Genomic DNA, 12,886 nt, shown 5'->3' with positions numbered 1-12,886 from the left:
ACTCACTGTGGAGGTGCAAATCTGTGACTTCAGTAGAAAGCTATCAGACAGTTTTTAACTTTCTTTTTTAAAATGATTTTTGGAGAATGCAGATTTATCAAAAGTTAGAAAGCCTGCTCTGGTGATAGGGTTGAGAGTGTAACAATATCTGTGTGTGCAAATGTGCAAACCATGATTTCATCCTGTCCAGCCAGCACGAAGGCCTGCTCTGTTAGCTGCGGACAGAATCCTGCAGAATGGAGGACTGGATTTTAATGTCATGACTTTGAACAAAGTCTGTAGCAGAGCGAGGTGCTATGCATCTGGCTCCCACTGACCATGTAAGTTGGTTAGTTACATGTAAGTTACGTACACAATCAATACACACACACACTCACACACATTCCCATACACTCTCACACACTCATACATACTCCCCTACAGTCATATACACTCACACACTGTGGTCTGGTCTCAAACCTCCCACAGAGAACTAAGGAGATGAGAAAGGACCCTGAAGCTTCAGGAAGCAAACAATGCCAGGGTTGTCATGACAACAAGCATTATTTGCATTTTAAGTATACACTTTTCCTTCTGATTTTAATAGACTATGCCATGCCATTGTGATATTCAAATAGGCTAGGCTGACCTGCATAGTTCCTGGTAGGATCCTGACAGACAACGCACAGGACAGCTATTCATGCAGGAGCTGAGGCAGTGTCACCATGCTTCTGGAGGGTTTTTTGTTTTTTTTTTTTTTTGCAGAATTATTCTCCCTTTATTTACGGAGAAGTTTGATCAGATGTAATAACACTGATTCCAAGCGAGGTCAGGGGGCATCACCCCTGAAGCAACCAGTATTCTGTGGCCCAAGGTGCCACTCCATTCCCAGACCTGGGTTCCCCCTCGGTTTCAGTTAAGTAGAGGAAGATCTGCCCAGGGTCACTTGGGAGGAGGGTCTGCCTCCTATACCCAACTCGTCCATGCAGAGGTGTTTGAGCACAAGCTATTTACAGTATTCACAACCACTGTGCCCCAGCAAACCAAGGCAAATACTACAAGTGGTCCTTCCCCAGGGGGAGGCCAGAGAAGCTATGAGTGTGAGTGTGTGTGAGTGTGTGTGTGTGTGTGTGTGTGTGTATGGGAAGATGGATGTCTGAGCGTGTGAGCACACGGATGTGGCTGAAAACAGGTTCTGGAGTTCTTACACTCTGTGGCTTACCCGGTGACTCTCTGGGCTGTTGTGGGGCAGCAGCAAGTCAGCAACTGTCCTAGAGACCTTTCCTTGGTCTTTTCATCATGTTTTTAGGCCACACACGAGAGTGTCAGTAGAACCTCCATATTAATATCCCAGGCAGTGAGGCAGATACAGCTGTCAGTCTGCACTTCACACCCATTCCCTTCCCTGCTGCCCAAGGATGTGTAGCTTCACCACCTGATGCAAAGGCAGAGCCTTGTGCTGGGCAGTGGTGGTGCACGCCTTTAATCCCAGCAGGATTAAAGGAGGCAGAGGCAGCGGATTTCTGAGTTCGAGGCCAGCCTGGTCTACAGAGTGAGTTCCAGGACAGCCAGGGCTACACAGAGAAACCATGTCTCGAAACACACACACACACACACACACACACACACACACACACACACACGCACAGGCAGAGCCTTGCAAAGAGCTTCCTCGGCTTCTAGGGCAGCTTAGGAAGGTTCCCCATGACAAATGCAAGAGACTGACAAACCATAACTTCCTATGGGCTCTGTTTCTCTCACTGAAAACTAACCGATTCAAAACTGTTATGTATAGTTTTCAAACAAAGTAATTTTGTTTTTAGATTAAAGATAAAAATATTTCAAGGTAATGTAGAGAATAATGAACTATGGAAAAATTAAGAAACATATATGAAAGAAAAAATATATCAAAGTAAATCTCCCAGAATCTTCCCTAGAAAGCTGCCTGTCGACATGTCGGTCTACATACCCCTACAGACTTGTGATCATTGTAATTCCATGGCGTTAGAGCTTGTTTCTTAACTGTGACATTAAGTGCTGAGAGCTTTCTAGTGTCACTTAAATGTCTTGATGCACTGGACTGCTTTCAGAGACACTGCAGAGAACATCGTCACCACTAACTCTCCCTGCTTCTCGGAGCACTTCCTGGAAGAGGAACGTTCCAGGCTCTGCAGACACATTCATGACCAAAAAGCTGTAGGTGTATCTGAGGCCCATCAGGATCTCAGAATCAGGGTCTTATTTAAGCTTCATATCCAGCAACAAGGCAAGAGAGAAAGCCAATGACACATTGTATACCTGCCCTGCTATGTCACTCAGCCCCTGAAGCATGCAGAGGAAGGTAGACCCTGCGGGAAGGAACAGGCTGTCCAGGTGAGTGGTAGTGGGAGGACTTGGGGTAGCTCCTCTTTACTGGAACGCTGGAAGGCTTCAACAGGTAACATGGCTTCATCCAAATCACACCTGTATTCAAGTTCCCACCTCGTTTGAAGCCTCTTAAAGCTCTCCTAATAGGCTGTATCTGATCAGACACAATCAGATAGAGTGAACAGTTTAAATGAATAGTTAAATAGCCTCAAGAGGAGCGAAAGGGAAGGTACAAATTGGGGGTTGTGGATGGGGGAAGGGTAACAGTCATGAGAACACAGCTCAGACATTGAAAGGGACCTATTTCTCCATGAAGGATGTAAGCATGATGTCAACCCTCTAGTAGTCAAAGTAGTCAAAGCCATGGTGGGAAGTCACTGGAGTCACAGCCACGGAGGTGGGTCTTTCTTTTCCGTGCTCTACAGCCTGTCAGCTGCCTGTTCTGTGGAGCTTATGACAATATGATAATTGTTTGGTTTTATCCATATCTGCTTCTCCCAAACCCATTTTACTCTAGGAAATCTGACATTTTTGTCTAATCACCCCCGGAATCTTGCTGATTCTTCCTAGAGCCGACACTGTACTAATTACAGACACTGTAGCTAATTACACACCAACCTGGTCTTCACCGATACATTTCTTCACTGAGTCAAACCCCAGGCCCCCAGAGCCTGTCGTTTCTTACTGCTTTGCCGCTGGGGAGTCTCTACACAGAACACACAGACACAGGACAGACAGTCCTGAAGCCTACAGAGTCTGAAGATGCTTCTGGCTGGATGCTACTGTGCCCCTCATGGACTTGTTAAGACCAAAGTTAAGCATCACAGGTTGAAAATTCAATGGCTTGCAAATCAAGCACTTGTAAAAGAAGTTCTGAAGCTGGGCAAAAGCCGCCGGCTAGCCTGACAGGTCCAGTGCCAGGTTGAGGTTATTTTCTGGTTCCCTTTCACAAATCCTGACATCTAGTACAGAGGATACTTGAAGAGGCAATGCTCAGTCTACTGCAAGGTGAAGCAAACGAACAAAAAGAAAGAAAACAGCATCCCACCCTTTTCAATACTCCAGTTCAGCGCAACAGCCTGTGGTTAGGGCAGGGTACCAGCTACAGAACAGTAGCTCATCTGACGTCCTTCTTAGCTGGCTTGATTGACAGCTGTGCAGGAAAGGGAGGGTTCCTTTTGTCTTTAATTCCATGACCTCAGCATATGTATCCCCTATGTCCTAGTTTGATACAGTCACCCCACCACCCCCCCCCCTCTTCTGCACTTCAAATGCTGGCTGCCCTAAATCTCCAGGAGCTGAAAGGACAGCAACCCTTCTGCCCTCAAGCAACACAGCTTTCATCAAGGGCTCCTACTGAAAGGAGAACTCCAGAGAAGCTGGGATTTGATCTGATCAGCATAAACAAACCAAATTAGTCAAATTCCCTTCCCTTACATGGCCTGAAAATGTACGAAGGACCAGATTAGCAATATACAGAGATCAAAATGGCTGAACCATGGCCAGGATGGAGAAGTTCCCAGACTGATTTAACTACGCCAGATTAAGGTCAAGCGTGCACACAAACACACAGACACATGTGCACACGCACACATAAACGCATAAATGTGGCAGGAGGGCACTGGAAATTCATCTTTCCCAGAGCGGCTCAACCAGATACACAGAAATGCAACAGGAAGACTCAGCTCATACAATGTGAGGCTTTAGAAACCAGAAGCAAAGCAGGCAAGATTAGGCACACGTGTGAAAGGCTGATCTCTCCCTTGATAACTGCAGTCTCTGCAGTGAAGAGTATCTCTGACCTGTTGTTAGCTTTGCAGACTCAAGCACTGCCTAGATACTCAGGACCGGGTAAATGACAGTAAGGACAGAAGCACAAGATCATTCCTCTGCGTGCAGCCACTATGATGCGGTGAGCAGCACGTCACTGTCACCTCTGCAGAACTACTCCCTTCTGTTCCCAAGACTTACAACTCATGTGAACAAGAAGTAAACACAGCCTGGCCAGATGCCTTTCATGGTCAGATGGTTCATTGTTCTAAAAGCTTCAGTCAAAAATCCAAAGATTGTTAACAGATGCAATTTCTGGCTAGAGACTGGGAAAAACCTCATTTAGACAAAAGGCTATGTTGTGATTGGAGCTAAAAAGGGAATTACCTCTAAAGATAAGAACCGCAAACATTTCCTATTTAAAATACCCCCAACTCCACCGACAGGGCCTTTTTTGGACCTTATATGCAAGTTTAAGAATTTGACAATGGCAGCAAGGAAGAGAGATGTGTTTGGATCTCAGCAGGTCCACACCATCCATCACTGACACTCCTAACATCAGTCAACCAGGCAGGATCCCACTTCAGTGCTTTTTATCATTTTCACCCCAGAAATATTTACAGTGCTTGCATTTTGGCTTTGGAAATAAGTTTTCAACCAGAGACTCAGATAAGTTTCCTAAATCACACAGTTGATAAGCAGAGGAACCATTGCTGGGATTCGATCTGGGGCTGGAAGGAGGAGAGAGGGCAGCTGGCTGACATCTGCCTGCCCTGCTGCTCTGGCCTTGTTTGCATTAGTGACTTCTGTTCACTTCTGTGCAGAGAGCATGCTCTTCATAGCTCCTGCGGTCTGTTTCTGTTGCCTGCCATGGGCCCTTGCCCTATGGCTTCACTGTGTGGGTGAATGTCTGTGCTGCCCTGAGTTCTCATCTTGAAAGATGGAGATCTGATGGAGCCATAGGTGCAGCTTGCCCTCAGCCTTAGAAATGGATGTGGCGTGGCTTATTGATGATAAACCTGGACTGAAACACCTACGCTCCAAGGGTAATCATCTGTTTTAAGGCAAAGAATGGTCTCCATGGAGCCCGTGCTGAGACGTCACAAGTGATGAGGTGAACAGCACATGCCTCACTGGTTAGGTTTCTGTCACCAGAGTTGTTTTAGATGCCTCTTAGTTTACTGCAGTGTACGAAAGCTCCAATTTTAGGCCACAGGCACAATATTATTTTAACGATGGGAGAAATCCTAGTCAGGATGACCTGGAGTCGACAGGCTACACCAGTGCCTGCCTCACAAGCGGAAGGTCTCAGGTTGGGATGTGGAGGCAAGGGGGTCCGGGTCCCTAGGCTTGCTGGCCTGACAGTTTAGCAGAATCAGCAAGCTCCAGTTTAGAGACAGACCTTCTCTCAGAAAACGAGATAGGAGTGACTGAGAAAGACACTAGTCATACATGTACACACACACATCCCTGTAGTTGATCAAGATGTGTAAGCCCATGGGAGTCTCTATCTCTAAAGAAATTGGTATCCCAACTGAGCTATGCCATTGCTTCTGGAGAGAACTAGAAGCACATGTGAAACTCTATCTACACAGGGTAGCCAGGCTTGAGCAAGAAGAGGCCACGCCTCACTAAACAGACTCCAGAGCTAGGGTCTCCATATTCATATCCATGTTCCCATTAAAGGCCAAGCCCAACACACACACACACACACACACACACACACACACACACGAGACCTGCAGAGGGGTCTTATCAGCCTGGACATTGAAAAATGAACAGCCGCTGTGAGCCTGAGGCCATCATTGTTCTCTAGTGTTGCCTTCTGTAATGCAAGGGCAGGAGTCTCCATGATAACTTTTACATGCTATCAAGGATGCAATAAAATATAAGGAAGAAGAGAACGTTCCCTAGTACGCTGTACCTAGCTGCACTTCCTTTTCCATCCTCTGGGACATATACTCGGACCTCATTTTGCAATGTTTCATAATTTAGAGGGGAAAAAAAATCTACACCAGGACTAACCAAGTAGAACAGGGCCTCTGTGTACAGTGAGGTGGCTCAGTGGGCAAAAGCACTTGCCCTAAAGCCTGGCACTCTGAGTTTGATCCCTGGGTCCCACATGGTGGAAGGAGAGAACGGACTCCTGAAAGATGTTCTCACACGGCCAGCCACAGGAGTGCCACGGCACGCACATCAACACAACGAGCAAATGATCAATTAGTAACATAAAGAAATAACCGAGGGAAAATGATGGCACAAATCCATCATAGCAGGACTGGACACATCTATCTTCATTCTAAAATCTCTTCTGAGTGAATGAAACATGTTGCTTGACCTTTCAATCTAAGTTTTCTGTGATGACCATGACCATGGAAGGGCTGAAGAGGGGGACACTGATGGACCAGGACCCTGGGCTATGGAACAGTGAGGACGTTAGGATCATAATCTGGGCCGACCTGAGATATTAGATGTGATATTAGATATTAGATATGATGCTGAGATGTTAGAGCTGAGCAGATCTTTCAGCAAAGGCCAAAGAGAACTCTGACACATGCCATTTACCTGTTTTAACTGTGAAGGTGGAAAGTTGCGTATGCCTTGCATTCTGTGGCACTGTTTGCAGCCCCGGTGAAGGGAGCAGTTGTTAGTCTAGTACAGTGTGTGAGAGGAGAGCTACAAGGATCAGCAGAGCACAGTGGCTCACAGCATCTCAGGTCAGCTAGAGTGACATGCACTCACTGCTTGCCAAGACTCTACTGAGGATTCTCTGTGGCGGTCTGATACACAGCCACGTTAATAGACGGAGGCTCCAAACTGCATCTGACCACTAGAAGGCCTACTAATACTGCATTGCTGCCATTTGTTGCTGGGTCCCTTGGTCAAGAGTGTGTTATCAGGGGATCTTTCGAATGTTAGAAAGAGCAGGCTCTTTCTCTTAGGTGGTGGCTCTGACCTGGACTTTAAACCTACTTAATTCAAATCTCAAATGGAATGGGGTGGGGGGTGTGGGGGTGGGAGTACGTGCATGGGATGGTCTAAGAATCTAGTGTAGCTTTAAAAACTGGGAGTACGAATTTTATTCAAGCGCTCTCTGCCCAGTGATGCCCAGTACCATGAATGCAGAGAGAAAGGTTTTCAGTAGTTTCGCTGTCCCCAGTGTCATTCCCCGCATCTCCTCAGGTGATGCAGTACCAGCTTTTAGTTGTAAGTGACTACCCAGAATAAAGGGACACCCATGTCCCTAACAATGAGCCTTGAAGGGATGTAAAACTCCTGAAGTGAGGGCCAGCGGGCAGTGTGTTCCACTTCTCTCGTTTCTCATCCTCCACTTGGGAATGGGAAATGGCTAAAGAGCACTTTGTGGGGACAGCGAGGCCACACTGTAGAAGTAGCCAAATGTTTAGTATTACCACAGTACATAAACAAAGCTAAGACACTCATCTTCACCACCTGTGCACGAGGGCTGTGGGAGGAGCAGGGAGGATGCTCCTGCCTCATACAAGCCTAGGTTATTTTAGGTCTGTTATACACAGTTATGAGTAACAGCGACAGGTGCGCGGAGCCCGGGAGCTGCTTATAAAAACAACATCCGAGAAGTAGCACTTCACTATATGGAGTCGCAAGGCCATAACACAATGTGTTCAAACTGGTTTCCAGATCACAAAGAGCTTTCTGAGTCCGGCTGATGGAATGCGGGAGCAAAAGGAGTCAGAAGTGACACTCCTCTGGTTAACTATGGTCATGGGGAGTGTCTTACCTTTTTCTTGCTACAGTATATCTGCCACTTTTTCTCTGCTGGAAGTGCAAACATGGCTTCCCTGTGTTTGTCTGTGAGGTCAAGTTCATCCTGAGGAGAAGAAAACAGAAAGATTAGCATTACAGGGATCAATATTATCCCTATAGAGTACTCTGACAGCGTCATCGAGGAGTAAAGCAACTCACCAACACACATTTAAGACAGGAGTTACTTCAAGGTGTCTTTTATGCCAACGACTAATGTAGCTTCCCATGGCCTCGGGCCAGACACCAGCACTGCAAGGTGGAGAGAGAGCACAGCACCACGGGGGGCAAGATTTGGGGGAAATGGCTAGGTTGGGCCTTCTCTGTTGGTAATGCTATGGATGGTTCACTGAGCAGGCTGCAAGGCCGTTAAGCTACAGGAATTTGGGACTAATCATATTAACAATGATGTTTGCTGCTGACAATCTTTCAGACAGGACAGCGATCATCGAAAATGGGAACTCAGGCTGAGCCCTGGATGACTTACACATGATAGGAATGAAAATGTACAGACACTCAATACCAGCAAAAACACTGACTACAGATAGAGGTTTTACTAAATGCCAAGCTCTTTCCTCTAAGCACCCCACAGTCATCTAAAAATGGATCTGTGGATGGACTGCTGTAATGTGGATAGTGAATGCCCCCCAAAGGCCCATGTTCCCCAGGGTGACACTACTGGAAACTGATGGGACCCTTTTGAGGTAGAGACTAGAAGAAGCATGACCTTAGGCCAGTGGGGTAGACCCCCCAAAGGGGACTGAGGGACCTGTCCATTTCCTCTCTCTGTCTCCTGGTCACGATGTAAATGGTTTTGCTTTGCCAAGTGTTTCCTTCATGATAATGCTGCCTTGATTTAGGGCCACAACACTGATGCCAAAGATCATGATATGGAATTTTTCAAACTGTGGGGTGGCATAAACCTTTTCTTTTTACAGGCTCATTATCTTACATGTGTTTTGTTATAGTCATAAAAACCGACTAAGGCAGCAACAGAAATCAAAGCCTAGGTTTGAGTAAAAGATTTAGTATATGAGGAAATCACAGCCAATTTAGCTGAAGCACTGAGCTACACAAACCATGGATGGAAGGTAAAGCTATAGCCACTTTATAGAAGGCCCTAAGGACCTGGCCAAGAAATCTCTTTGTCATTATTATTTTATGAGGATGGGTGTTTCACGTGCATGTCTGTCTGTGAAGCACAGGCATGCCTGCTGTCCCTGAAGGCTGCAAGAAGTATCAGCTCCCTCCCCTGGAACTGGAGTTACAAACCGCTGAGCCATCTCTCCTGACCTGGGAACTGTCTATTTTTTTTTAAGATTTATTTATTTATTTTATGTATATGAGTACACTGTAGCTGTACAGATGGTTGTGAGCCACCATGTGGTTGCTGGGATTTGAACTCAGGACATTCGGAAGAGCACTCAGTGCTCTTAACCGCTGAGCCATCTCTCCAGCCCCGAGCTGTCTATTTTTAAACAAGATGAGCCAATGGAGTTTTGTGTAAGTGCCTCGTGTCATCACCATAACTCTCAACTAATATTTCCTAAGGATTTTCTGTACAGACAAACATTTCCTATTTAGTTCTTATAATGAACCTAAAGAGGGCCACTCATTATCACATTTCCTTACAATACTAATCTCCATCGTAAGAGAGTTAAGGGGAACTGAGGGTGAAGATAGACACTTCCTCAGGTCTACACACCCGCTGTACAATGCACTAGGTTTTTAAGCCCAGAGCTGTGCGCCTCCAGGGTCCAGACTCTTAGCTTCTTAACTCAGGTCTTAGAAACATTAAGCCTACAGAGGTGGAGAGCTTGGGAAGTCAACTTACAGACATTTATAACTAATGAATAGCAGCAAAGAGATAATGAATATGGAGTGCTTAGAGAGAAAGTCTTGGCATTTAGTAACGCCATCCATAGTTAATGTGATTATTGGTATTGAGCGCCTGGTTCATTTTCGTTCCCACAGGAAGGTTATCTAGTTGAGAGCTGTAGATGGCTGCATGTGGATAAAAGATAAAAGCTATAAATTAGGGTTCAATAAGGTTCTGATCTCTAAAGGCAAGTTCTCCTGCTGATGCTGTGTGTGTGTGTATATCTGCTGTCAGTCATTCTTAGGGACATTCAGGTATAAGTCACTGGCATCCTATCTTACATTTTACACTCCTATGAAGACTTAGACATTGTCTTAGTTAGGGTTTCTCTTCCTGCACAAACATCATGACCAAGAAGCAAGTTGGGGAGGAAAGGGTTTATTCGGCTTACACTTCCATACTGCTGTTCATCACCAGAGGAAGTCAGGACTGGAACTCAAGCAGGTCAGAAAGCAGGAGCTGATGCAGAGGCCATGGAGGGATGTTCTTTACTGGCTTGCCTCACCTGGCTTGCTCAGCCTGCTCTCTTATAGAACCAAGACTACCAGCCCAGAGATGATCCCACCCACAAGGGGCCTTTCCCCCTTGATCACTAATTGAGAAAATGCCTTACAGCTGGATCTCATGGAGGCATTTCCCTAACTGAAGCTCCTTTCTCTGTGATAACTCCAGCTCTGTCAAGTTGACACAAAACTAGCCAGTACAGTCATCAAGTGCCATTACATCTACCTTAAAAGGATTTTCCCCTTTGCTTCTTCATTCACCATGGAACCACCCAGACTTACTTACGTCCCAGTAGCCCTGCCGGGGCTTCTGGCACGGCCCCTCGCACATCTTCCTTGCCCTCCCAGTCCTGTCTACTCAGCACGCCTAATGCTCTTCAATCTTTCCTGCTTTCAATCCTGGGTGAGCACCAGGATCACCAGGGCTTCTGACCTCACTGACCACTATTGTGTAGGCCATGGAGGGGCGGGGGGGGGGGGTGCAGCGTGGGCATTTCTGTTAGGTCTCCAAGGTATTGCCGATTCTCTGGTCTAGAAACCATGTGTTAGAGCCACTGCTTTGAAAATAACCCCTGTGCTGTTTCAAGCGTCCAGTCCAGAATCTTTATGACTTCCATGATGCCTGAAAAATTAATTACCCATTCTGTAGCTGGACTCTTGAATACTTCCACTTGTAAAACTTTCTCTGCCAGGGTAGCTTCTATTTAACTCTGCTTTAATATCACTGACACCTGTCCCTCTAGAGCCTCTTACAGGCCAACTTCCCACCTCTAAATCCCACCAAGTCCCTGCTTCCTCTCCAGAGCAGGCAGACTACTAACTCCCCCTGCGAACACTGGCAACAGTGAGCCATGCAGTAATGCCTGGCACAGGGTGGCAACAGTTACTTCTCTCACTTGAACACAAATCAGATGCTAGCTAGTTTTAAGAGCAAGATAAACAGTTAACCATGAACACACACACACCCATACTCTTACCAAAAGAAGCTGGCTAATGAATAGCCAGGGAAGGAAAGAACTGGCACTGAAAATTTCATTATGAGAAAACATGTTTAAAATGCTGAAATTCTGGCACACAATTTTATATATGGGAAGTAATTATCTTCCTTCCTTTTTAAATTTCCTGTGAGTCACACCTGCTCTGAAAAACGGGAAACAAGGCGAACATAAATCACTTCCGAGCGATCAGCTCAGTTAATCAGCTGCTCAATCGAGCCTCGCTTAGTTTGGGGACAGGCTTTTGATTGGAAGGAACAGCATTCTTAACAACACACATTTACTACATAACAGCATTGTTTTTCCTGAGTATAGGTGTAAAAAAAATGTGTGAATCCTAAAACTTCAAAATTCACAGTGTGGTGGAATAGTGTACAATTTTGCTGGGTTGCAGATATGACCTATTTTAAACTGTGAGAACACAGAGGAAGCTGGGGCACACAGTCTAATGCCAAAAGAAAATGGTCACAGAATAAAAACAAATTGCTGCAGTGTTCCCACAGAGAATTTTGATCTACAATAAGAACATGGGAAAGGATAAATGCATTCTGACAGTAATAACTAATGACTGTTTAACATTTTCCATGTGTCTGTTAGTAACATTTTATGCAAATTAATTTGTTTTAACTCATACAACAATCCCACCAAGTGGGTATTATTACTAACCCATTTTCTACAAAACTGGGTCATGGAATGATTGAGCACCTTGCCCCAGGCACGAAGCTAGCAAACAGCCGAGGTAGGACTAAAGTGCAAATGGACTGCAGAGTCTGTGCTTTCGGGTACTATCTAGTCTTCCAGTAGGGAGGTGGACTCGTGTCACAGAAACAGGCATGAAGAGGCATCCATCAAGTGTCTGCTAGAAGCAAAAAGCATGTTTTATTGGCAGCTGTCCTTGAGTTGTAGGCTTTTATTGATTATACATCTTGGACAAGTGACATGGCCTCTGACTTTCAATACCTTCATCTGAAGACACAATGTGGATGCAATCCTCTAGTCACCTTGGGAATTCGTTCATGGAAGCAAAGGTACTTTGTGCTGAGGTTCTACTAAATGTCAGGCACTGAGATAGGTTTGGGACAATAAGAGTGTCACATGCTTGTGAGAACAAAAGAGAAATCAGATGATGCCAACTGAAGGATGATCACATGCTAAGCTTGTTGTGGGAAAGCTGGTAGAGTGAAGGCTTCCCCAGGTAAATGGCATGGCCACCAGGAACTAGACAGGCAGAAAGCACTGCAGGCAGTAAACAGCAGCTGCGAAAACCACTTTCAACTTGGTCTTTATCCTTAAAGTCACCAGAGATCCCAGGCAAGCAAGCAAAGATTAAAGCAGATAATTTAAATTCAGGAATGCAGAAATACAATGTACAGGATATAGAGAGACACTCACTGGTCCACTGGAGAAGTTTCTCTACTCTGGCATCCTATTTAATGATATAGCAAGAATGCATGATTTTGAGAGTTCCATCAGCAATCTCTTACCTAGTCTAGAGCCTGGCAACAGGAAGGATGCAAAGATGACTAAGACACACTGGCTTCAGGGTACTTATAACCTCTCTGCAAAGATGGATAGGAGACATTCCAGTTCTTCCTTTGCAGGAGAAAGTA

At 45.6% G+C, this 12,886-nt stretch overlaps 1 protein-coding gene across 8 annotated transcripts in view; it reads right to left on the bottom strand.

Moving 5' to 3' along the window:
* The window catches only part of Daam1 (dishevelled associated activator of morphogenesis 1), a 161,427-nt gene that overhangs the window by 68,712 nt on the left and 79,829 nt on the right, over positions 1-12,886 (bottom strand). For all 8 annotated transcript variants that reach the window (XM_006515643.4, XM_030246636.1, XM_030246637.1 and 5 more), the window contains one exon: positions 7,877-7,966. In XM_006515643.4, coding sequence (XP_006515706.1) covers positions 7,877-7,966 — 90 coding nt within the window. The remainder of the gene's footprint in view (positions 1-7,876; positions 7,967-12,886) is intronic.

This window comes from Mus musculus, chromosome 12 (genome assembly GCF_000001635.26).
Source record: "Mus musculus strain C57BL/6J chromosome 12, GRCm38.p6 C57BL/6J".
In the NCBI taxonomy this organism is placed as follows: Eukaryota; Metazoa; Chordata; class Mammalia; order Rodentia; family Muridae; genus Mus; species Mus musculus.
The sequence above is the reverse complement of the archived record's forward strand: the minus strand, read 5'-3'. Positions and strand labels throughout refer to the sequence as shown.